The 25,273-nt window shown below is 32.6% G+C and overlaps 1 protein-coding gene across 4 annotated transcripts; it reads right to left on the bottom strand.

The window, feature by feature from the left end:
- Nucleotides 1-6,082: 6,082 nt before the first annotated feature.
- Nucleotides 6,083-22,877, bottom strand: LOC139503148 (innexin unc-9-like). 4 transcript variants are annotated; one of them, XM_071292877.1, is made up of 2 exons: nt 22,855-22,877; nt 6,083-8,222 (listed from the first exon to the last, which is right to left on the bottom strand). In XM_071292877.1, the coding sequence occupies exons 1-2, from the start codon at nt 22,860-22,862 to the stop codon at nt 6,980-6,982; spliced, it is 1,251 nt and encodes a 416-aa protein (XP_071148978.1). In that variant the 5' UTR covers nt 22,863-22,877; the 3' UTR covers nt 6,083-6,979. The 4 variants fall into 4 exon arrangements, with proteins under 4 accessions (XP_071148978.1, XP_071148980.1, XP_071148981.1 ...); XM_071292879.1 differs by lacking the exon at nt 22,855-22,877 and adding an exon at nt 15,670-15,824; XM_071292880.1 differs by lacking the exon at nt 22,855-22,877 and adding an exon at nt 13,368-13,462.
- Nucleotides 22,878-25,273: the final 2,396 nt, after the last annotated feature.

The following is a 25,273-nucleotide window of genomic DNA, read 5'->3' as shown; positions in this document are numbered from 1 at the left end:
CCACTGAGAACTAAAAATAAATGATTCCTTTTGTTCATTAACTTATTTAATAAGACTATAAACATTTATTGATAGTTGTCATTAATAAGCATATTAATGAATAGTATTATGATCATATAAATTACACCCATAAGAGTGCCAAAGGCATAAAGCAAATTACTGCACAGTGGATAAACAACACTATAATTATATTCACTTTTTCAAGCGGTCTTAAATTCTAAGACCAATGTGAAAGGCAGTTCGGATCGCGGTGTGGAATGCTGTTTCTGACACGAACATATTGTGGAAGAAACTTTTTAACAAAGTTATAAGTTATTTGACCTATTCCCCAGATGTTCTTGTTAGTCACGTTTTTGATAACTATATATATCCTTTAAGTATACTATTTCTTTCATTTAAAACGAAATCAAAAATGGATATTAAAATTTTGACAAGTAAGCTAATAACTTTTAACATCAACACTTAAAACCAAAAGTTGTGATAAGCACGCTAATATTAACTTTTAACATCAAATATTTTGACAGTCAAGGATAATAAATTTTAACCTTTTATGACCAAGTTATCCTGCACATTTTCAGTTTTGTAATATAATTAGTAAAAGTTGATTCTATACATTGCATATGAATAAAAGATAGAAAATTGTCAACCTACATTTTTTTAAAAGAAGAAAAGAAAGAAAATTGTCAACCCACTTTAAAAAAAATGTCATTAAAATTTTATTCTAAACTTGTCAAAAAGACAACGCCTGATACATGTAGGTAGTAAATAGATAAAACTTCTACTCCCACAGAATTGAAGAGGTTTGAGGTTTTACAACAATGTGTCAAGTTTAAATCCATGGATATACTTATGCAAACATGGGCGTTCTATGTTTAATGTGTGCATCTTAACGTGCATCTGCCTGGTATCTATGGTAATATATGATAATCTCGTAACATGTCACAAGCTTACGTTTTCACTTCCTACATATTTCATTTCTATTGAGTCACCCGAAGAAATAAAATGAAAACAGACAATACGTCACAGGAAAATGAATATTTATATACAACTTGTACACTCCAGGCTCTTTCTATGTGTACAAACTTCGTTAACAGTTTTACATTAGATGTGTCTAACCTATCGTTATATAGTATATGGTGGTCCGATTTCTAACCTTAAATACTAGTTCGAAAAGACACACTGTTCTAATTTGGTTTCACAAACTGTACGCGTCAACATGTTGTCCTGCTGGTTGCATGCTTTTGATTATTCTCTTTTCGATTGTTTTTGATTTTATCATGTTGAAGCTAACTATATAGGTGGCATGGGCCTGCAGCGCTCAATGTTGAAGGCCGTGCGGTGACCTAGAATTGCTTACAGCTACGCCATTTGGACTATGGTGGATATGGCTGTCTCAATGACAATCATACCATAACTGCCTTTTTTTGTCTTTATTAGTACCTATACTAGTACTTTATAACAATAGCCGTTTTTGCCACTACATTAACTGTGCCTGTCGCCAGATTATACGTTTGCTACCATGACAATGATATCATGCACTATTGCGAGTCAAAAAGGGTAGTTATGCTGCAGTAACTAAAAGTGTCAACAGACGACTAGACTGTTTCTATGACTACGATATTTGATATTTTAAAGCAGTTAGAAAGGGTAATTGTATTGCGTCAACTGCATGTAATTAGATAATTATTTCGATGGCATGGGTGTTATAACTAGGAATACCAATACTGTAAATGTGATCTTTATTTTTTGTATTTAGTTAAATATTGATTTGTTTTGTTCTTGGATGTGAATGTATTATTTTCCCTTACTTACCAACTGTGTACCAAGATTTGTGGGTCAGTGATCAGATGCAAGATAATGTTATGTTGTCCAAAGGCTCTTTTAAGAGTTTGGCTTCTCGCCATACCGAAACATGGCACTTATTTTTTAAATTGCGAATCAACATTTTGTCCAAAACACTCTCAAACGGCCTTCACGTCGTTGCCCTTTATCTTCATGTTTTAGGCTCAATCATGTTGAACTATTGCATCGATTTAAAAATGTATGAGATGAAAGAGGCAGACTATATAAAGACTTAAATTATTTTTCCCAAACAAAGTAACCTTAGGGTGACAGTGACCTTTGACTTTGACTCTTGATATGGTAATGAAATAATGGTGCACATTCTATTGCACCAAATGTCTATTTCGACAATAAAGGAGGGACGAGAGATACTAGAGGAACAGTCAAACTCATAGATGGAAAATAAACTGACAACGCCATAGGTGAAAAATAATAAGACAACCAGACAAATGAAAGTACATAAGACACAACATAGAAAACTAAAGAATAAACAACACGAACTCCACCAAAAACTGGCCAGGGTGATCTCAGTTGCTTTGGAAGGGTGAGCCGATCCTGCCAGACATGTGGCACCTGTCCCGTCGGGTTAAATTGTATGTGAAATTTTAGACGGTAAATTTGATATGAATGTTATCATAGAGTTCAGAGTCTATTCCGAATTCGAATTGGTGTAAATACAATACCAGTGATCTGGAAGGATTTATTTTCAATGGGCCCAGGGCCCTCAAAAAATAAATTCAATGGGCCATTTAAAAAAATGATGGGCCATGTTGTCAAATGAGTGGGTCATTTGAATTGACTACATAAAAAAGTGTATACTTCAGCTAAGACTGAGGTGGTGGTACTTACCTTTTGATTATACTTAATATTAAGGATATTGGTCCTGTGATTTTATTGATTTCAATTTCAATGACTAAACAATAACTTCTTCCAAACCGGACAACATTTATGATAACCTTTGTTTACAATGTTAAAACTGGTACTGTTGCCTTATTCATGTTCTTGTTTTTTTAACATTAAATTTGGGTCTTCGTCGATACCATACTTATTCCGCTTTGTATTTAGAGGACGTTTCTTACGACGCGCAGCTAGATTGGGCCGGATCCCAGGCTAAGAAAACACCCGAGACGTCCCAAAAATATAGAGGTGCTCCTATCATTGGAGAACCATTACACAGTTGTGTACACACACATGGCGATCACTGCAATACTTTAATACGTTTTTCCATTTTAAAAATCATAGTGATATATGGGATTATTTAAGATTGACAAACGGTTTAAAAAGAAATAAATCAACCTGGTTTTGAAGTCTGAACAAAAAAGAAATAGATATAATACAGGTCGATGACCGTTTATAATACTAAAAGATAACATTTGTACATTTATACGATCCCACGTGTCAATGTTTTTTGTTCGAAGAACATTTGCTGTGCAGTTTAAGCCCGGTTTACTGACCAAGAATAAACTACTTTCGGACATTGGCATTAACCAGGAAGTGTACTTGTAGAATTAAAGGCCTACTACAAATATAGTGTACAAAGAACCTGTTTGACAAAAAAAAAAAACGACTTTCTATTTTTTTTTCTATTTTTTTTTCAAATTATCCTGTATTCCTTATATTTTAGCATCTTGTTATTCTCTGTTCCTTATAATTGTTGGCTTTTCTTTTTATTCTTCTTTTCCTTTTGTCCATTATTCTTTTTTGTGTTACCCTGTGACCAGATCTTTTCATTTGCTTTCATTTGCCACCTGCATCCAAATGATCTTATCCTAAGGTAAGGTAAGCAGTTCCTGCAGTACTGTACATCTGGCATCTGTCATATCGCTCAAGCAAGTAAAAATCAGGGTACAAGTCACTTTCTGAAATGTCACTATAAAATCAATACTTCATCTTAAGGGAAGTTCAAGTTATGATTACATCCTAATTGCGGACAAGAAAACAGATAATGTCGGTTGAAACTCGGACCATTTCAACCCCCCTTTAAAAATCATCGATCAATGTCTTTTCAGTACTCGTATACATTCCCTTACGCAGGTGTGGTTTTTCAATGATACATGGGAACTCAATTAAGTCATTGGAGCAGAAATATATGTATACTTATGATAAACATATTAAGTAGTTACATCGGTTCGTGGGATGATTTAGGTATACATTAGCTCATATCCTTTGAAAGTCCATTTAAATTCGCAATAAAATAACTCTTGTGTAAACAAACATATTTTACAATCTTTTCAATTAATATTTGTTTATCAGCAAGAAAATATTCTTACGTAAATTGTTGTATACGCAATATAAAAAAGTTAAGATAATATTTAGAATTTGTAACTGATTAGTATATTAACCTTTTTGTTCGGTGATATATATATGGAATTATAAATACAAAACTTGTTAAAACCCACGTCAATTAGATTAGGGCAGGATATCGTCTTACTTTGCCAAAATTTGTCCTTTGAGTTTATTAGATATACCCCAAGTATCACTAAATATGGCATAATGCCTAAATATACAAAACGTTGACAAAACTTGATTAATTATAAAAACACCGTCATATCTAAATGTTTCTAGAAGAAGTAAATAATATATGTTTCTTTCTTCTAGAAAATAAGGTTTATGATGCTGTTTTATAAAGTACGCCACATATATCTTCTAAACAGCTGTAAACTGTCTATTTCCTTGTCACAAACACCTTTTCCTTTTGTAGGCTTTGTATTGACTTTAGACGGTTAAACAATAGAACAATGAAGGATCCATATACCTTACCATGGAAAATAAATGATATAAAATTTCCTCAGACTTTAGATATTAATTATCCTTGCATGGCAATATATTAATAATGGACTTATAAACTATTGCCTTTAAGACTGTGTGTAGAAAATTGCAAAAATATAGAACTGTCCGAACTGTAGTGTCCGATAAGTTTAATGCATACTCGAGCTCTCCGAATTATTTAAATTTCTTAATTTTATCCCATATAGTACAAAAAGTACACGACATTTGTCCATGTTGTATGACTCTCGTCTTTTTTAAGGTGTACTTTATATAAAATTGTGGTCTACCATCAGCCATTGAGAAATATAATGGCAGTTAAGAAGTTAAATGGTTTGCTTGCAATACAACACTTGTCCCGCAGAACTCTATTTAGAAGAATATAAAATGGATAACCAAGTTGTAAACCGTGTATAAGCACAAAAACCAAAAGGGGTGAATAGAACTTTGATCGAAATTGTATGAGGTACATCATTTATTTTAGCACAAAAGACCTACACACATTAAGGACAACGTTCAGTTACTATTTTTTAAGGCAAAAATACCTCACATTCATCATTTTAACAATAAACAAACAAGATGGTTTATTATGGTTACCGTTTGAATGGTACCATTTGCATAGGACTGTTGTTTCATCACTACCAAGTGGTATTAAAAAGAAAAGATGTAAATTTCATGGGGATAACACGTGGTTCAGTGATCATTTTCATCATGTGCCTTCATAATCATATGTTTTGAAGGCCAAAAATATAAAGCGGTTAAGAGTATATCAAACCAGCTTCTTGGGTTGTGTTTACGAATATCCTATTGACTATAATAATTCAAGTGCATGTTAAATATATTTTTCTGACGACAAACCTCTTATAATTATTTTGTTTAAGATAAAAACAAACAAATTTGTTTAAGATAAAAACAAACAAATTGTTGACAGAATCTCTTGACAGATACGTCCCAATAGTCATGATAGTTGTTACCACAATCCCCTCCCGAAAAGACTGATAACTTGAATTGTCTTCATGAGCAACACGACGGGTGCGACATGTGGAATAAGATCTGCTTATCCTTAGGGAACATCTGAAATCTCCCCTAGTTTTAATTGTTGTGTTTTGGGTAATCTTGTATTGCTTTCGGTCTTTTTGTTTATTTTTTGCAATGCCATTGTCGGTTTGTTTTCGACTTATGAGTTTTGAATATCCCTTTGATATATTTTGCTTCACTTTGACGTAATATAATGATCAGTTTTATTTGAGAGAACCGAAAGACCATACAGCAGTCCTGATCAGTTCTACTGTACATAGCTTACTTTAGGGTTTTGTTTATAGTTTTTTGTCATGTTATAGCGATGAAAATGCCAAATTGTTATCATAAAAATGTTACAGTGACTTGCAAAAAAGTAATACTTGACAGTTACCAATCAAATAAAGATTTACAAGATATGAAGTAATCATCATTAAACCAAAGTAAACAATAAGTAAAATATTTGAAATTTTATTATCTTATTAAACAAAACCTGAAGTTGCATATTTGTTTCAATAATAATTTTACCTATATTATCTGTTCTTTCAATGTACAAAATGATATGTATGAAAAAAAATCATAAACTATATCTATGTCAATATGTACAGGAATGTAAACATGGTAAAGCATCTTCTATGTTCGGTATATCTCTACCTTACATTCGGATATCTCTTCCATACATTCGGGATATCTCTTCCCTACATCCGCGATATCTAACCGAAAAAAAACTAAATTACTAAATATTAGCGAAAAATAATCATTTCTTGTTCAAAATGATAAAAGTATTGTTCGTAATTGATGCTTCATCGAAAACAATTAACAAATGTAAAGTTAAAATGGCTGCTTTACAACATTAATTCGATGCAGTTCAAAATGGAAGACAAATAGACATACAATTAAAAAAAAAAATCGAAAAATTTAAATAATTGTAAGGTTAAAATGGCTGCTTTACAACATTTACTCGATGCAGTTCAAAATGGAAGACTAGCGACAGACATACAATCAAAACACAATTTTATCATACACGCATGTATGTCTTCATGTCATTTAATAATGTTAATGTTAAAACTGCAGCGATGTAAGTTAACTGCTTTAAAAAAAATATAAATGATAAATGTGGATACAAAATAACATTATGTATTGCTAATTAACATGCATACATCATAGCACCATTAAATGAAAATAAAATATTTTGCACATGCGTAAATCTATTGCTTCATTTCAATGCCCATCTATTTCTACTTTTGGCTACTGGCACTGACATATTGACATTGTCACGTGCTTGTAGCGACACGCGACTTTATTTGAGACATTTACGGTTTAATTTGCCTATAATATTTACGCTTTTCTTGCCTTAATCAACCTTTTCACCCATTTTCAGAGTGGAATCGTCATGGTGGTTACCCATGTGATCATTTTCGTCAATGTTGTTCGCTTGTTGATGTCGCGCTTTGAATTTCTTCCAGAGTTCAGCGATCAAGTCTGTCACTACAATACTTGTGCTATTTTTAGAAATCATGTACATTAAAAAGATTCCATCATTTCGTAAATAATGTCGTGCGAATTGAACACACAATTTTTTGTCAAAAGCAGTATGAAGTTCATTTTGCGCTTTCAAATATTTCTTGATGTAGTGAACTTTATTGTTATGCATAATGTGGAAAGCAATCCATTTTATAACGCTGTATGAAGATAGAAAAGCCACAAACACTAGCCAAAACCAAATAAAAATGAAGATTTTCTCGTTGAATAGATTTATGGGCAATACGCACTGTACTGTCCATGTCTGCAAGTTGTTCAGTTGCCGGATACGGAAGTCACACAACGTTACCCTGGGAAAGCGTGCAGATTCCCGGAAGTCTTCACCATTTGCAATAGCACTTATGACTTCGAAGCCATAGAAGTTGTAATCACTTCCCATGAAGGCATTTAGTATGAAAAACTGCCCGATAATATTGATTAAATACATGAACTTCACGCAAATAAAAAGACCTGTTAGAAATGTCCCTCCTCGCTTGTTGCACATCAAGCAGAAATATTTAGATGCAGTCGCACGAAATTTGACAAACTTATTATGTTTGTATTCTTGGTAAGTCCATAGCCATTTGTCTACGTAATTTGATAGGTTTCCAATTGCGTCTGCGCGATCTTCAGGAGAACTGCATTGTGTTTCTTGTGCAAAATCAATTACTCGGTCGAGGCTTATACCAGCTGCACTGTGAAACATCTTCCAGATCAAATTAGGCAACTTGAACAACAACGCTTGGAACATCAAGATTAAAGGTACCCACTGGTAGTATGTTAATTCTTTATCTTGCCTCGTTTTCAAATCGACTGGAATTGTATCTCCCATTGGAACGTAATACGTGTTGCTAATCCAGCACATACTTTTTGTATATTCTTCGTACGCGTCCGTGAACTCTGCCGGACACCAACATTGTATAGGATCACCAACAAACGTCCCAGTCGAAACTACAACGGCAAAAACCACCAATATCAACACAGTATATAAATGACTTATTCGGTCGATCCAATCATCGCTTGTGTTTCCCTTGAGCTTGCTGATTGATGGCACAGCCCCTAAAATATCTGCAACCCTGCAAACAGAAGAAGAAAATACTTATTTAAGGTTTATTCTGTTTCCTAGAAAAAAATCCTAAAACTTACCCGTGATTTCCCGCAAAATCTATTCAGAATTTTTTATATTAATAATATGGAAAATGCTTAGATGTTTTCGTCATATAGAAAATATACCTCGTTTCTACTTGGAATCGAGATTTTTTTTCATGAAGGCAACGGGGTTTTGCAGTATTTTAGCATATCCATTCATGTATCGGAATATGTGCACAATAATTAAAAATATCATAAAATATTGACTTTAAATGAGGTTGATATGTGAATTATCAACCCAAGAGATTTGATATATTTACAGAGGCCAACGCCGAGTGTGAATATGATATCTCTGGGATGATAAATCCAAATCTTATATGTTATTATAATATCATCTCGTGATTTTGTACACAGTGAATATAATGTTTTATCAAAGGGGATTACCTTTGGTGTCAGCCAATTAGGGAAAAAAACCAATTATATTCATATAATACTATTATTTATACTAATCTGATATAGGAAAAAAGTTGCTTATCTATTTTGAAAGTCTCTTGCATGTCCAATTTAAAACCAGTCTTGCAATAATGTAAGAAAAACAATATCACAGCTTTGTAACAACATTAGGGTATGCCAAACCATAAAAATGTCACTTTATAATACCGGTACAGGTTTTTCAAAGTGTTTCCTTTCAAATTGAAATTTACACTTCTAAGTAGAAATTCACAATGTACTTTTGTAAGTGTGTAAGGATTACAATTGATGTGTTACGAGGAGTGTGTTAATTGTTTTAAGAATTCAATGTGTCTGCGTGTTATTTTGTTTATTTATTACCCGTTATTCCTGTCGAGTAAAAGCCAGAATTGGTGTCTTCAACGTACACATACAGAATACACGAAACATATGTTTGTGATGTCTTGATTTTTAATGTTATAAGCTGAAAGCAAATTGTGTTGGTTTAATATTTTTTCTGGATACCTTATAAACCCGAATAATTCAGTCTGTATATCCCACTGTTTTCACGGTGGCAACGCGATTGGAATAGTCGAGAACGTGACGGGGAGGGACTGAATTATACGGGTTTTACAGCTGATTGTTTATCTGGTTGGTCCCTAGTAGTAGGGGGTATTTTCCGCGAAATCAATTAAAGTACTTTTTTTTCAATTTTCACTTACAAAAGCTTGGGCTACTATCATGACTATTGACCTGAACAAATGTACTTTTGAAATTTTCAACGAAACCGAATTTCAAGATTATTTGCACAGACAATCTTATTTATATCTGCGCTATAATTATGTGTAATACCACCGAAACATAGTACTTTACATTCGGTTTCTAGTTAAAATGAGGAATAGTTTACATTTATGTTTACATTAAACAATTATGACATAACTAATGTGATTGTTCAAGGGGTTTTATTTTTATGTATTAAGAAATAACCTAGCTGACAAGAAAAACTACAAATATGTAACACTTAGCGATTTTAAAATAAGGTTTACATTTACACATATATAAAAATGTGGTATGATTACCAACCAGACAAGTCTCCAAAAGAGACCAAAATACACATGCAGTCTGAATTAACAACTATAGATCATTGTACAACCTTCAACAATGAGCAAAGCCCATACCGCATAGTTAGTTATAAAAGGCTCCGAAATGACAATGTAAAACCAATTAACTAAATCAAAATGTTTGTTTTTAAATGTTTTACTGTTCTAACATGACTAACTGTACATTGATTTGCAAATTTGCAAATGTATCACCTCCTCCAAAATATCTAAATATATACATGCTTATATATCATGTGAGTGTTTGTGAACTTTGAATTTTCTATGTCCTTAAATGATTATATTGTCATGTTTGTCTTTATAATAATTCCATATTTGGATTATACATATAATTTGATTTGCATGATAAAAAGGGTCGAATTTAATATTCCCTTAAATTTGACAGTAACAGTTGAAGGAAGCAATCTCTGCGATTAATTGCATAAAGTCGTGTATCTTGGACGTTTCAAACCACCAATCTGTTTTTTATTTGATGTTCCAAAACTTAAAATATTTTGGAACTTGAGATGACCTGGTTACTAAAGATAATACAGAAGGGGGAGGGCAAATTGATACAGGTTAACTTCTGGTGGTGGTATTTTTTTAAAATATGCGCAATGGATGATTGCATGAAATTCTTACTGTACTACACTGGTCAAGATAACATTTTATTCATGCCAACTATTTTATTATTGAAAAATTAATTCTGCACATCTTTTGAAAATAAATTACAAGTTAACAAAGAACTTTATTCATATGCACAATTGCACATTTCTACCTTGAGGGGTTGATGACACACAATAATTTACAAACAAGGATGGGATACAAATAGAATGAAATATGCAAACTTTTAATAACATAGACATAATAGATGTGTTGCAAACTTTTACATTTTTCGACGTATTTTTCACTTTTGAAGTACAATGACCAAAATTATTTTGCTGATAAGCGGGTAACGCATTTACCCCCCCCCCCCCCTTGAATGAATGCATTTGAATGGGGACATATGGTTGGAACTTTCCCTTTATCCTGGGTTGGGAATCCCATTTCAATGGTAGGATCCGCAAGAGGTCGAAATTGCTGTAGTCGAGAAAGAGTTTCAGTGTTTTTGATATATATTTGGTTTTAGTTTATAAATGGTTAGTTAACCTAGCAATGTAAAAACCAAAATAGAACAGAAGATATAACATAAAGGAAACTGATTTCAATTTATGCCAAACACATGCATAGCAAGTTTCTGTTTCGAACTAGTTCAGCAAAAACAAATACAAATGCAGGAGATTTATCGAACTGAAACCATGCAGACAAACAGTTTCAAAGTAAAGGCAGCACGTATGTCGGTCCCAACAAGTTACAAGGGTACATAATCGGATTTAGGAAGACAATAGCTGACCAAAAATGAACCGGCAAGGAGATGGTATAGTCGAGGCTTAAAGGATTAAAACACATTTAATTGTTGTGTCGATCTGTAGGCCACAAAGAGCAGCACAAATTACAAGAATTCATAAATAAAACGAGTGTAAACACATATTTTAATAATACATTGACATTCCAGAATATTGTTTTGAATATGTCGTCTTGTCGAATACCTCAATTAGTGTATTGCCTTTGTAAACAGGTCACGCACATTTTACCTTGTTTTGGTAATAAATAACAAATCGGAATACATTCAAAATGAATTAATAACTAATTCATAACAAATCAAAATTTAATACTCACATCGGTGTCGTTCAAACTTTCCTAATTATTTGCTGTGGTTTTGTTTTTATCAAAATCGTCTTACGAAATACGGTAGTATTAGGAAAGAGTTTAAATCTCCTCACATTATGTACATTGAGAAATCATGTATGATACACACACCTCGATAGCCATTCAACCGGAACTTAATAATATCAACGATTTATGGTCCAAAAACTTATTTTAAAAAGGTCAGACGGCGCGATGACGAGTCGACGTTCGTTGTCAACACACCCTTGTAAGATGAACGTTTTGATAAAACTGCACAAACAACATATAGGTGCACTTGCAAAATGTTGTCAAAGTTTTAGTTTTATGAGATCAAATGTTAGATTCTTTTGTAATTAATTTGGAAAGTTTCATTGTCTAAATGCCATCAATCCAATTATATAGCATTGGCGGAACCAGAGAGAGAGTTGTAGAGGGCATATTTCCTTTGTTTGGTCGCCAGAAATATATTACATCATATTTTTCACGATTTAATTGGTGTTTTTTCAAAATAGTCCAAAAATTGCGTTTTCTGGAATTAAGCTGCTTTTGAAAAAATCACGAATTCGCCCGTAAGACTGGACATTCAAGGACAAATTTTATTTATATAATCTAGCACTATTATTATACAATATTCTCGGTTTAAAATCCGTGTCTCCATATCTTGATCACGAGAGCAAAAAAGGGGCGATACAACGAAGAAAAAGAATTGTAGTGTTCAGTATTTTATTCACTTGAATCTCATTCCATATGCCTATATTTTTTTTTACGAAACTGCATGTTGGTGTATAAAGTAACTACCCCCTCCTCCAAACCATACCCGTTCTTGGTATCGATTTAGTCACTTTTAATACAAATATATCATTTTAGTCAAATTTCTAAGTTCATTTGTACCTTTTAACAAAATCTGAAATTAAATACACCCACCCAATATTTCACACGGCCTCCCTCTTGGTGATATATACATGTATTAGTATTGTATATCATGATGTCAAACTCCCACGTTCAAATATCTAGAAAGGGGGGGGGGGGGGGGGGTAGTACAACGAAGCTAAAGAATTATAATTTTGTTTAACTCATTGGAATTTCATCCCATGTGATAATCATTAATTTTTTTTAAATCCCGTGTAAAATGTGCACCCTGCATTGGTGTCGATTTAGTCACTTATGACCCTAAATATACATAATTTCTGTCCAAAATCTAAGTTCATGTGACCTTTTTTTTACACAAAATCTGAAGAAAAAAAACACCCAATCTTTCACACAACCTTTTTCAACATCTTCACGGATACATTTACTAATGTATTGTATACAACAATTAAATGTCAGACTCCCACGTTTTTTAAATTATTTTTATTTAAAACAATATAGCATCTTACGTCATCAAAGAGGATTATCGGGTCAGCATAAGTGTCTCAACATCTTTAACATGGAAAAAAAGGGGGTTGGGGACACTAAGTGTGGAAAATAATCTAGTTTTAGGAATATGTGGTGTGAGATATGCCTTATTTTTTTTTTTGTAATACCCCATGTTGATGTATAATTTCACTAGACTAGCTCTCCGATCCCCGGCCTTGGTATCGATTAGTAACTTATGACCCTCAATATATATAATTTCTGTCAAAAATCTAAGTTCATTTGACCTTTTTTCACAAGAAATCTGAAAAAAATACCCCCACCCAATCTTTCACACGACCTAACATCTTCACGGATACATTTATTGATATTTTATACAAAAATGTCAAACTCCCACGGTTCAATATCTTTAGAGTATTGATGCTCTACGGGCTAATGTAATCCCCTTTGATCTTTTTTACAAATTTAAATATTTCAAATTTTAAAATAAGAATGAATACCTACATGTCAAAGTGGTATCCAGGTCACGTCTCCTTTGTATATAAATTAAATTTAAGGTTTCTAATATGATGAAACAGCGATTTGGTGATCTAATCGGTACAAAAATTGTCCATGGGGTTCATTCGGGGTCAAAGATCAATAGCTTACAAATCAAATCATATTAAAAATTGTCGTTGCGTAATGTCTAAACTAAAGGGTTTTTTATTTTTCAAAATGTCACACACTACGGTAGGACACAAGAGACTAAGCATGAATTTTGAAATACTTTCAGTAGATATTCAATCGAGGTTTTCATCAAAATTTTCAATTTTGTAAAAAGCTTATCACTTTTTATCAGTCATTTTAAAATTTTGAATGTCCTTTTGGAGCCTCAAATGTTTTATTAATTTCTCACTACAGATTTTCATAAGTTGACGTTTTTCACCCACTTAATCAATCAAAGTTCGTGTCAAATTTTATCTTCAGTATATTTTATACACTTACAGTTATACATGTATGGGAATTTTTCGTTGATCAGTTGTACATGTATTGCGGTTATCATAATTTTCCAATATTCTAAAATTAGCCTTAATTCTAAATTACATATTATTATCAACCATTCAAATACACGTGGATAGTGTGGTGAAAAATTTGGAAGTTGATCAGAACGATGAAATTTTACTTTCTGCAAATCGACAACCAATCATCACTAGGATCGGACCAAGCAATATTTAAAAAAGGGGGGGGGGGGGGTATTACTGAAAATAATATGGTATGTTAATCTGCCCTTGCTTCCTTGACCAAACGTTCTAATGGTCTGACTATCGTAAAATGTAGGTTGGATTCGGTTTGGAATGGAGAGGAGGGAAGGGGTAAAATGTAGGGTGTGATCAGGGATAGGGTCTATATCAAAAATTAAATTGTATTTACTATGTTGTACCCTGTAAAAGGTGAACAGTTGAAAAAGGGCATTATTTTCACCCTTTGTTTTTTTTAACAAAAAGTTGAATAGATTCAAATTCAAATTCAAATTTCAAAATTTAAAGATAATCAGTATTCATATACTAGTATGTTTGTATTTGTCCATTTACAGATTTAAATTATGGCTTTAGACGTCTTGAAATTATTGCAAACACTTCAAATTATAGACTTATTTTGAAATCGTTCCATATATAATTTTATATGAGCGCTTTTCAAGATATTTTGCCACACGATTTTTTCCAAAGATATTTTGCTCCCAGAAGTTTTTTACAAAGATATTTTAGAATATCCTTTAGGAAATCTTTAAGTCCTTTTCACATGTACATGTCTTTTGACACTAAATGTGTAGGCTGCATTGGCGGATCCAGGTGGGCCACTGGGGGGTCCGGGGGTTGGAACCCACTTTTTTGGCCGATCAATGCATTTGAATGAGGATTTAAAGTTGGAATCCCCTTTGTCCTTGGTTTTGACCCCCCCTTTTTTAAAATGGCTAGATCCGCCCCTGGGCTGATATGACCAATTTAACAGTCAAATATGTCAATGTTGCCTTGACATGTTAATGACATCATCATGACTACAGAATTGACCTTTCTGTACCAATGGGGTCACCAATGAGTCCATATTTCATAAACAAGTATGTTTATGAATAAAATAACATTATTTCGAAAATCTTTATTATCTTTTGCAATCTCGACAATCTAATAATCATTATGTTTGTATCATACTTCCCACTTTTTGATATGAATATTCATCACCAAAATGCCCCCCCCCCCTTTTCTTTTCCCCAAAAATAAATAAATGCTGATCCCCTATCAAAATAAAGGACATAATGTGCATAAAACAAGAAAATAACTAAGCTTCAGAAACCTAAATTGATGTGTCAGAATTAAATGCTAAGGAAAATTTGAGGAAAACTAGAAAGTTTGTTAAAACTATTTGAAATTCAGTTTTCTGATTTGTTATATATATTAATCGATTATCCAGGGACAATTCACCAATTTTTAACTGATAAATGTACGATTTAGAGTTCAAAGTGCAAAAGAAAATAACATTAATACGACGCATATCCTGACAATATAAATATCCAAAACGCTTACATGTAGAATACTCAAATAAATAATTAAAAGTTTTAGAAAGTGGAAAATATATATAAATCAGTTTATATACGAAAACGATATCAATAAATACCATAGGAATATCGAGAGTGCGCGCCATTTTACAAAAGTTAAGTTTCTATTTCCCAAAACATGTCCAATAATGGCACTATCTTTCAATTTTAACTTTCTTTAATGAACATAAAATATTCTAACAATATGTATAAAAAAAGTTCTAAAAGTATACTCACATTCTGATGACACTTTTATCATAAATTCATTTCCAACAGGTGAAAATTCAACGGGTCAAAATTTTTATCTTCTTGAGTAATACCTTTACTGTACCTATATTTACCCACACAATCGAATGTAAACAAATATTATGTGTATTTAACGTTAATACATATAATACGTGTCCTGACAGGCGGTGTGTACATTTTTAAATTGTCAAAATAAAATTTAAAGAGATATTGACACCTTGTTTTTTATGCTTATGATGAAATGTTATTTATTTTTATTGCTTATAATTGTTATAAGTTGCAAGTATATTTCAAGTGTCAATCACCTTTGAGCTGTTGAATACACCTACGTGTTAGAGTGATGTAAATATTAGAATATTTTAACGCTTTAATTTAATTAATTATGTTTTCAAAAGCATACATTAAGTTAATTGTGATTTTTCTAATGAAAGGCAAATCAAACACACCCAAACGGTTTGGAGAATAGAGTATATAAATATATATAATTCGGATTCTGCGTTAAAAAACGATTTACATTGCATATTGAAGAATTATGGAATTAGGTTCAGTGACAATTAGTACACGCAAGAGGAGAACCAATCCAACAATACAACTCTTGATTTATATGGAAAAGTATAATAAATGTCTTTCTTTTAATCGCTGAGAAATAATGAGTTCTTCACATGTTATATTAGTTAAGATAGAAACAGAAAATCTATTCTCCATATCGAAAAAAAAATCAGATAAAAAGGGAGGAATTGAATTATTTGGATTAGTAATATCCCAATGATATGTACCTTGGAATTCAAGCTATAATTGTTTTAGTTTATGAAGATGTGGCAATTTATATATAAAAAAGAAGATGTGGTATTATTGCCAATGAGACAACTAGCAACAAAAGACCAAAATGACACAAACATTAACAACTATAGGTAACCGTACGGCCTTCAACAATGAGCAAAGCCCATACCGCATATTCAGCTATAAAAGGCCCCGATAAGACAATGTAAAACAATTCAAACGAGAAAACTATAACGGCCTTATTTATGTAAAAATAACTTCATTTTAATTATTATTTAAAAAAAAGATGTGGTATACATGTCAATGAGGGAACAACCCACCGCAGACCAAAATGACGCAGATCTTAGCAACTATCCCCTTTTTACCTTTTTTAATATCGACTAACCATTACTTGCATGGTTTAACGAATAATAAAGAGCCCTATTGATCGCTTGAACTTTCTAATTCAAAACCAATTTCGGTTCGGTTATCAGTAATTTGAGAAAGCTTATCTATCTCTATAAAGGAGAGTTATTGGATGTTGACGCAATGTTACGCCACAAAGACGTGAACGAAGATCTCTTTATGATTTTACGAACCTCTTCAAAATGACATGGGAATGAAGATAATCACTTTTCCTCATAGACACAAACAAGGGTCCTATTATTAAAGTTCAATGGTATTATCACATAAAGAAATTGGATTTAATTTAAGGATCGTTTTCCTTTAATACCCCCTCCAAATTACGTAAGTCAAATACATGATATAAACCTAGAGACACAAATACATAGTTGTATGATTATTAGTCAATAAAGTATTTGAATAGAATGAGAGTGATAGAAATAGCACGAGGGTAACAAAACAAGACAAATATGTCACCGTGGGATAAAATAACAATACCCCTTTCATTTCCTAAACAAATCAAATGTTTGAAGTTCGGTTGTCTAAGCTTCATTTGATGACCAGCAAATATGGCATGTAAAATAAAAATAAAGCTAAATGGGGACGGGGAATGTACACTCATGCACATGCAAAACACTAGAATATAGATAGAAGTTGTTTATAGATATATTTCTTTCTTTTACAATATATATTTGGAATCGATCGAGAGATCGAGAGATTAAAATGAAGTAATGATCTTACTTTCATAGATATAAGAATTAAGATGTGGTATGAGTGCCAATGAAACAACTCTGAGTCTCAATGCAACTCACGATTTGTAAAAGTAAATCATTATAGGTCAAAGTACGGCCTCCAACACGGAGCCGCGGCTCACATCGAACAGCATGCTATATAGGCCTCCAAAAATGACTAGTGTAAAACCATTCAAACAGGAAAACTAACTGTTTAATCTTTAAAAAACAGAGAAACGAGAAACGCATATCAACCACATCAACAAATGACAACCACTGAACATCAGGTTCCTGAGAGTTCACAAAGAGAGATATAAACTTGAAATCATGCATCCGCTTTGGAGAGAGAGCGAGCGAGACTCATATGATCACACACTAATTGACTAGAGACAGAGAGGATTTATAAGATGCTTTCTCCATCTGACAGACAGTTTTTATAGTTGGGGTACGATTCTATGAAAAGGAATTTCATATTTAATATTTACAACAACTTAAATTTACGATTGGATTATTATTCTTTATCTTTACATTTTAGTATTGAAACGGATCTCCTTTTTACAGTAATGACAACTGTTTGATAAATGACTGAACTGAGAGATTCAATACAACTAGAACACACCCGCGATATCGCGGTCATTTAGAGCGTGATTGAAAGAATGTACTGTTGAAGGATGAATTTTTGTCAAAGATTTTATAACTGGAGAATTTCAGAATAGAAATAAAAAGTAATAGGTATTTGGTGACAGGACAATTTTTTTTAACCCTCCCCCTTTTTTCCAAAGTCCGTTATTTTTTGTTTTTTTTTGTTTTTCTGTATACTATGAACAAACATATACTATAAATAAATTGTATTTTCTATTTACTATCGATTCCAAGTCTACTGTCCTAGGTAATACAGCACAGGCACTTGTCTCAGAAAAAACATTTCCCTATATTAAGATTTGTTTTTTTCTGAGACAAGAGTCATTATAGAAACTCCTTATATAATAAATATCAGTGACAGCCGAGGATAGTAAACTTGGAATTGATAGTAAATACCAAATGCATTTCCTTTATAGTATATAGTAGTCTCAACGCAAATATTATTTTGATATCCAGCATTTACATAGATAAGACTATATATACTATATAGCGCATGTTCAATTAAACCAGGTTTTTTTAACATTGAAAATTCTTCATTCGACCCCCTCCCCCACCTCCACCACCATGATTCCATGCTCACCCATGAACATGATGAACACGTTTAATGAACACGGTCCATTTATTTTTAGGTCAAAGTATGCCTGAACAAGACGAGAGGAAAGTTTGACGGACAGATTAGAATGGGACCCTGGTTCAATCCTCGACAGTAGACTCGGAGTATCATGAGATAATATAAAGATTTATTTACTAAGCTTAATTCGCAATGACTTGTAGAACCCCTCAGTATTTAATCTATACATCGCACGTATGCAAGGGTTTACAGTTTTCGGTTGATGTATATTTTTGCTTGTTTTATATACTATTAAACATAATTTGAGGTTCACAATTTCCTGTTGTTAACAATAACTGTTACCTGTTTGTTGTTGGCTTTGACTTGTGCTCAAACATTATACACGCAAACTACACTAGTAATCTTGAAATACTTTGGCTGCATAAAACATCCAAAAACTATATTCAACTTGAATTAGACAAAATTAATATATTTGTTCAATCCGTAGTACACTGAGTGGATAACAGTTCAGGGGCGGATCCAGCCATTTAAAAAAAAGGGATAAAAAAGGGGGGGGTCCAACTATATGTCCCTATTCAAATGCATTGATCCGCCACTGCAGTTACTAGTAAAACAATTTTTACCGAGAAACCGAAAAGTTTGAGAAGTCCATATATTACATTTATACTAAATTAACAAAAATGATATGTAAAATATTCGCTTATTCTGCAGAATATACAGTTCCGCCGGAACAGGATGTGGTCTTCAATAGACAAAAGTTCTATAAATTTTGATCTGTCATCGCATATATTAGTTAACACCGATTGAGGTTACATTCCTTCTGCTATAAAGTTCAATTGTTTTTCTAATTATGTCACTGAAAAATTCTATCAATGGCGATGGGGAAGTCAAAATATTAAACTATAAATCTCGTTTTTTTATATATAGATTAGACCGTTGGTTTTTCCCGTTTGAATGGTTTTACACCAGTACTTTTTTGGGCCCTTTATAGCTTGCTGTTCTGTGTGAGCCTAGGCTCTGTGTTGAAGACGGTACCTTGACCTATAATAGTTTACTTTTATAAATTATGACTTGGATGGAGATTTGTCTCATTGCCACTCATACCACATCTTCCTATATATCTGTATATAATAGTCAGTAAAGTTCATTCACTTTGTTAAACAGTTCTGTAGTCATTAATTCTCCATTATCTTACAGAAAAGAAGAAGTTAAAAATTATGTGAAATATTGTGAAATTTTCAGTCCTATATATAACAAACATTTTGTACTTACATCAGTAATACATGAACTGCACATAGGAAATTAATGCAAATAATAGTTAATTATTCGTATTAACGAGTAGCTAATTATATACAAGGGATTCTAGGCTGTATTTGCTAATGTATAAATGTTGATGTTTGTATTTATTGTATTAACATATTCTGATGCAGTTCCTCTTTATGCAAACACTAATAATTATACATGCATAGACATTTTATAATTCTCATTGATTTGTAATGTTGTTTTGTTTCTTGATGCCCACTCCCCAGCACTACACCTAATTTTCAAAAAACAAGATCCGAACCTTCTGATAATCCGTTTAGTTTTGTTATTGTTTATGAATTCTATGTATACATATGCAAGTTAATGTGACAAGACTTATGGTACTTATGAAAAGCTGAGCCCTAGGAGTCTTTATATTAACGGCCTGAACCTTTATTTCGATCCCCATTGCAGTGGTGGGGATTCAAGATAAAGAATTTCAAAATCCTTATCACTAATATTGGGGTTATAATATGACCTGCCTTTGACCTTAAGGAATTTAATTTAATCGAGAACATGACGACATTTGACATCTTAATTTCAAGATCAAAGCTGTCTTTAAATGCAGATTTTGGTCATCAATATTTTAATGGATAATATCGATACCTCTTTTGCGTTTAATGACTTCTTTCAAAATACTTTAAATGCCTAAAACGACAGCTGCAGTGGTCAATTTGAGAAATAAGGTATATCATAGACATAATAGATGTAATACCCATTATAACATCTATGGGTATATCGAAGTCGATGATTTTAGTACGTTATGTAACAACTCGAAAATATACAATGGGTTTACAAATACCATTTAAATTCTATTGTCCAATAGTGTGTATCACATTGACCCGTTTTATTTTAAGGTCAGAGTAACCGAGTTTCTGTTGTTAATCCAAGTGAAATCATGCTAAATAGTAACCCTTACAATACAATCGATATATTCTGATGGGTTTTTCTGTCCGGCTATCCTTTAAGGGTATTGCGGACTTTCTACTTATTATCTGGTTCTGCTGACCGTTTAGCTTTTACTTTGCTTCTAGGAGTGTGATAAGGCGTATCTGGCCGTTCTAAGATCAAAAGAGCTGATGTAACTGCCTCTGGAGATGGCATCAATAGTGGCGATGTGTGAGGTGGTGTTGTCCGGGGCAACTCGGGATCGTCTAGGTCGAATCCCTCGTCATAGTCAATCCGGCATCGCTTGCCTCTGTCTTTGGTTGGCTGGAGGTAGTATTGGCGATGGCATGCCTTCCTGGGGTTGTACGGACTGATGACTGTGTCCGTCTTGATGCAAATGCCCTCAGGTTCCCCTTGATACTTTGTTGGTACTATCTCCCTGCTTCCATCTTGTGCTGTTGTGGCTTCTGTTTGTTGGTTCTGGTCTACCTTGGTGGTGTGTGGTAAGACCTCAGCCGATGTTGCAGCAGTGCTTTTGGCCTGCACCCACTGGTTGTATCGATATATTCTGCTGAGAAATATCGCTTATATAGTCTACATCCATTGCAGGATATTGACCATAAGAGGGGCTGTTACTCTTGGAGATAGCTCGATAGAAATACAGACAACTGACGTCGACACTTCTCACCATGGGAACACATAATGAAAAATATATTCGTATCAGTGTTGATTTTAATTTTGATAAATTATTTTCAACTGCATTTTTAAACGAAAAGTACTATAAGCTGATTAGCATGGTAGACAAACTTTTCTTTCGAACGTTTTCGACCGTACTGGTGGATATCTTCATGAATTTGTATTATATGCAAGTCAAAAACTGTTCCATTGTTCTGTTTTAAAGAACTTACGGGAGTTTCTGGTTTTGTCAGAGTAATACGCATAATTATCAGAACAGAAAGTAAAACAAAGTTCAGTTTTTATCAGCAAAGCTAAGAAAAAGGGTCTGCATTTTAATCGTAAAAGTCCATTTTTTTCAACCAAGCATTAATAATGAAGATGGTAAATAAAAAAAGTAAAAAGAGGTGACAACCAAATTGAACAATGGATTCTCAAGGCTCTTAATTCACTGTTACAAGAACTGAATATATTCTTTTAATCTACACTACTCAAAAAAATTTAGCAACACAACTTCTGACTAAAAGTAAACAAAAATCGATACATTGGTAATGTCACATCCTTCTAAGCATTTTCTACAAACATATCAGCCTTCAAAGTTTGACTTTCGTTAAACTCCATGGAAGTTTTGCTAAACTTCCTTTTGAGTAGTATATTTATCCACAGCACAGAATAGAATAGAATAGAATAGAATATTTTTATTACCAAATTAGGGCCCCAGGAGGGCATATGATACAGACAATATTATTATAAACAATAACATATGCAATACACACACAGTAAAAGATATGTAACAAGTGTTATAAAAATGATAAAATAAAATAATATAACACAGAAAATACACTCAACAAAATAGTAGCAATGTATTATTATTCAATGAATACTATGTTGAAAATGACTCAAATGCACACAAAGCACTGCAGTCATATCCACCACTTTGTTTCGAAAATACTTTTAGCTGTTCGTGGATGGTTAGGGAATATAAAACTTTGAGTTTTTGTAGGAACATGGTGTCCAATGGTTATAGATTAATTTATGTGTATCGAATCAAAATACATGGAATTTCAGATGATTGACAAGATTATTAATCTATTAACGATGATGTTTGATCGTGTCACTGGAAAGGTCACGTTCACTTCCGTCATAAATTTAACATTATTCCGGCAATAAAACGAACATAATAAAAAATTATAGTGTGTACGTTACCCAGTCATGTCTTCAAAGTTCCCTCTGTCTAGCGAAAATTATTTTCCAAATAAATGAAATCACCCCATTTTTGTTACAAACTTTTCCGATGTTGACTTTGTTTATAATTAAATGCACTTAATTTGTGTCCACCACGCAAAGACATCTGGAAGGGTCAACATGAGGGTTAGTCGTAGGTGGTGTTCCATCAATCAACGCCCAATTAATAATGAAAAAAAAATGAGTAATTCTATAGATATGTACCCCGATGTCACAGTATAAGTGAATTAGCAACTTTATTATAAATGCGTAGAATATATTAATAATATTAATTATGTAGGAAAATTATCCTTGTGGAGCCCCAGATACATCTAATTATCATGTTGTGTTCAAATGACCGTCCGTTACTTTTAGCCTTCGGACAAACAACTTTTGTGTATTTGCGCTTGAAGCCGATTTTTTGATCGATTTCATTGTCCAGTTTTTTAGGCGATCTCGTTAGGAGATGAATGACAACTGCCTCAATTTATAACGTGACAAAACCAAAACCAATTGAAGTTACATGTCAAAAAATTATTAGAGGTTAAAAAACGAATAATGAGAAGGTGTCTGTGAAAAGGCACGACCATTGAACTTTAAGGGGGCAGGTGGTTTTTGTTTTGTTCTGATATTTGTTACGCTCAACGCTAACATAAATTTTATTACTATACCGTCATGAAATAATTTTTAAGAACTTCACATCTACTTTCAGTTAATTTTTAGTTCAAAATCAAATTGGTTCCCCCCCTCTCCAATGGTTCTTTGAAAACAGAAAAATCGTTCTTTTACTCAATACCCAATTACATACGAGACTGTTTTTGTATATGTATATATTAAGTTTTTCAACAAATAGCACCCGATTATCATATATCCAAATAAAACAAAATCTTTGTTTTTTCTTCTTCGCCTGACTTTTGCCGTTTATATTTACGATATATTGTGTGTCATCTTGAATACGCATGAAATACTTGCCACTGGAGATAATTGAAAACAAACAATGACCAGTCTGGTATCAATTATATTGTCACTAATTTGCATTCCACAGCTTGTTTCTAATCATGCTAATTAACATTTCATATGTGTCAGTTTTGAACAGATCACATTACATAATATGCAATATATTAATTACGGGAAAAGGTTAAATTATGAAAATATTTTATCCGAAACATTTCCGCCCCATTTTCAAATCGTCTTTCGAAATCTGTTCAGCAAATAATAAAAAATAATTTTGAGTTACAAAAAACTGAATTCAGTGAAATTACTAATAACATTTGTCCCTTTTCAATGAATTATGTTGCTCGGAATCATATGTATGCGGACATTGAAATTTCTAGAAGGCACAAAACTCCGGAAAAATGGGGTTGAATCGAAGGCTGCTTTTTTTTTTTTTTTTTTTTTTTTTTTTTTTTATCTATTTCACCTTTAACTGAGAAAATATGAAGTATGATCCCGAATTGTGTATCTTTGTCATTTTTGCTCAATTTCCTTTGTAACCTATTCTGACATCGGATGGATTTTTCTACATATAGATATAGGAGGACGCACTACGTTTGCGCGCATTTGGGGATTAAAATGTTTTACGTTTGCGCGCAGCTTTCGATTACATTTGCGCGCATTCATTTAACAGGTAAACTCAGGTAAAAATATAAATAAAGATTAAATCAAATTGTAATTGACTATATATTATTTTTATTTTCATAATAAATATGACTATCAATTATTAATTTTGAAAATATTTTCATATTCAAATTATATATTGTTCATATTGAATTCTAAAACCAATTATAATAAATATAGTGTTCGTTTTTAAAATTATTAAATAATTTAAATACAGGAAGCTGTGGTATCAGTGCAAATGAAACAACTCTCCATTTAAATAACAATTTATAAAAGTAAACCATTATAGGTCAAGGTACGGCCTTCAACACGGAGCCTTGAATCTTGAAATAGCAAGTTATTACTATAAAGGGCCCCAAAAATTACTAGTGTAAAATTAAACCATTCACATGTTTTCCATAAATTGATACTTAGATTGGCTATAGTAGCTTATGTGGTTTAATGCAAACCAGTCCTGATCATTCTGATTTGATACTCAATTCAAATGAAATATTCTATGTTTTAATCAACATGTTAGTCAAATGCGTTTTGTTTTAATATACTTTTTCACTTTTTTCGTCTTTTGAAAAATGTTGTTTGTGCTGTATTTAGACCCTTCTACAACGAAACTTGATTTACATGCACACGAATAAAAATTGCGGTTTTTATCCAACGCAATCATAGGTTTGAACGTAGTTTTCAATTTAGACTTGTGTATATATATGTATATATATATATATATATATATATATATAAAAGTAAAAAATCATTGATAATATCAATGCACACGTACCCCAAAATTGTG

Source organism: Mytilus edulis, chromosome 14 (genome assembly GCF_963676685.1).
Source record: "Mytilus edulis chromosome 14, xbMytEdul2.2, whole genome shotgun sequence".
Classification (NCBI taxonomy): domain Eukaryota; kingdom Metazoa; phylum Mollusca; class Bivalvia; order Mytilida; family Mytilidae; genus Mytilus; species Mytilus edulis.
Note: the sequence above shows the minus strand (reverse complement) of the source record. Positions and strands in the feature narration are given on the sequence as shown.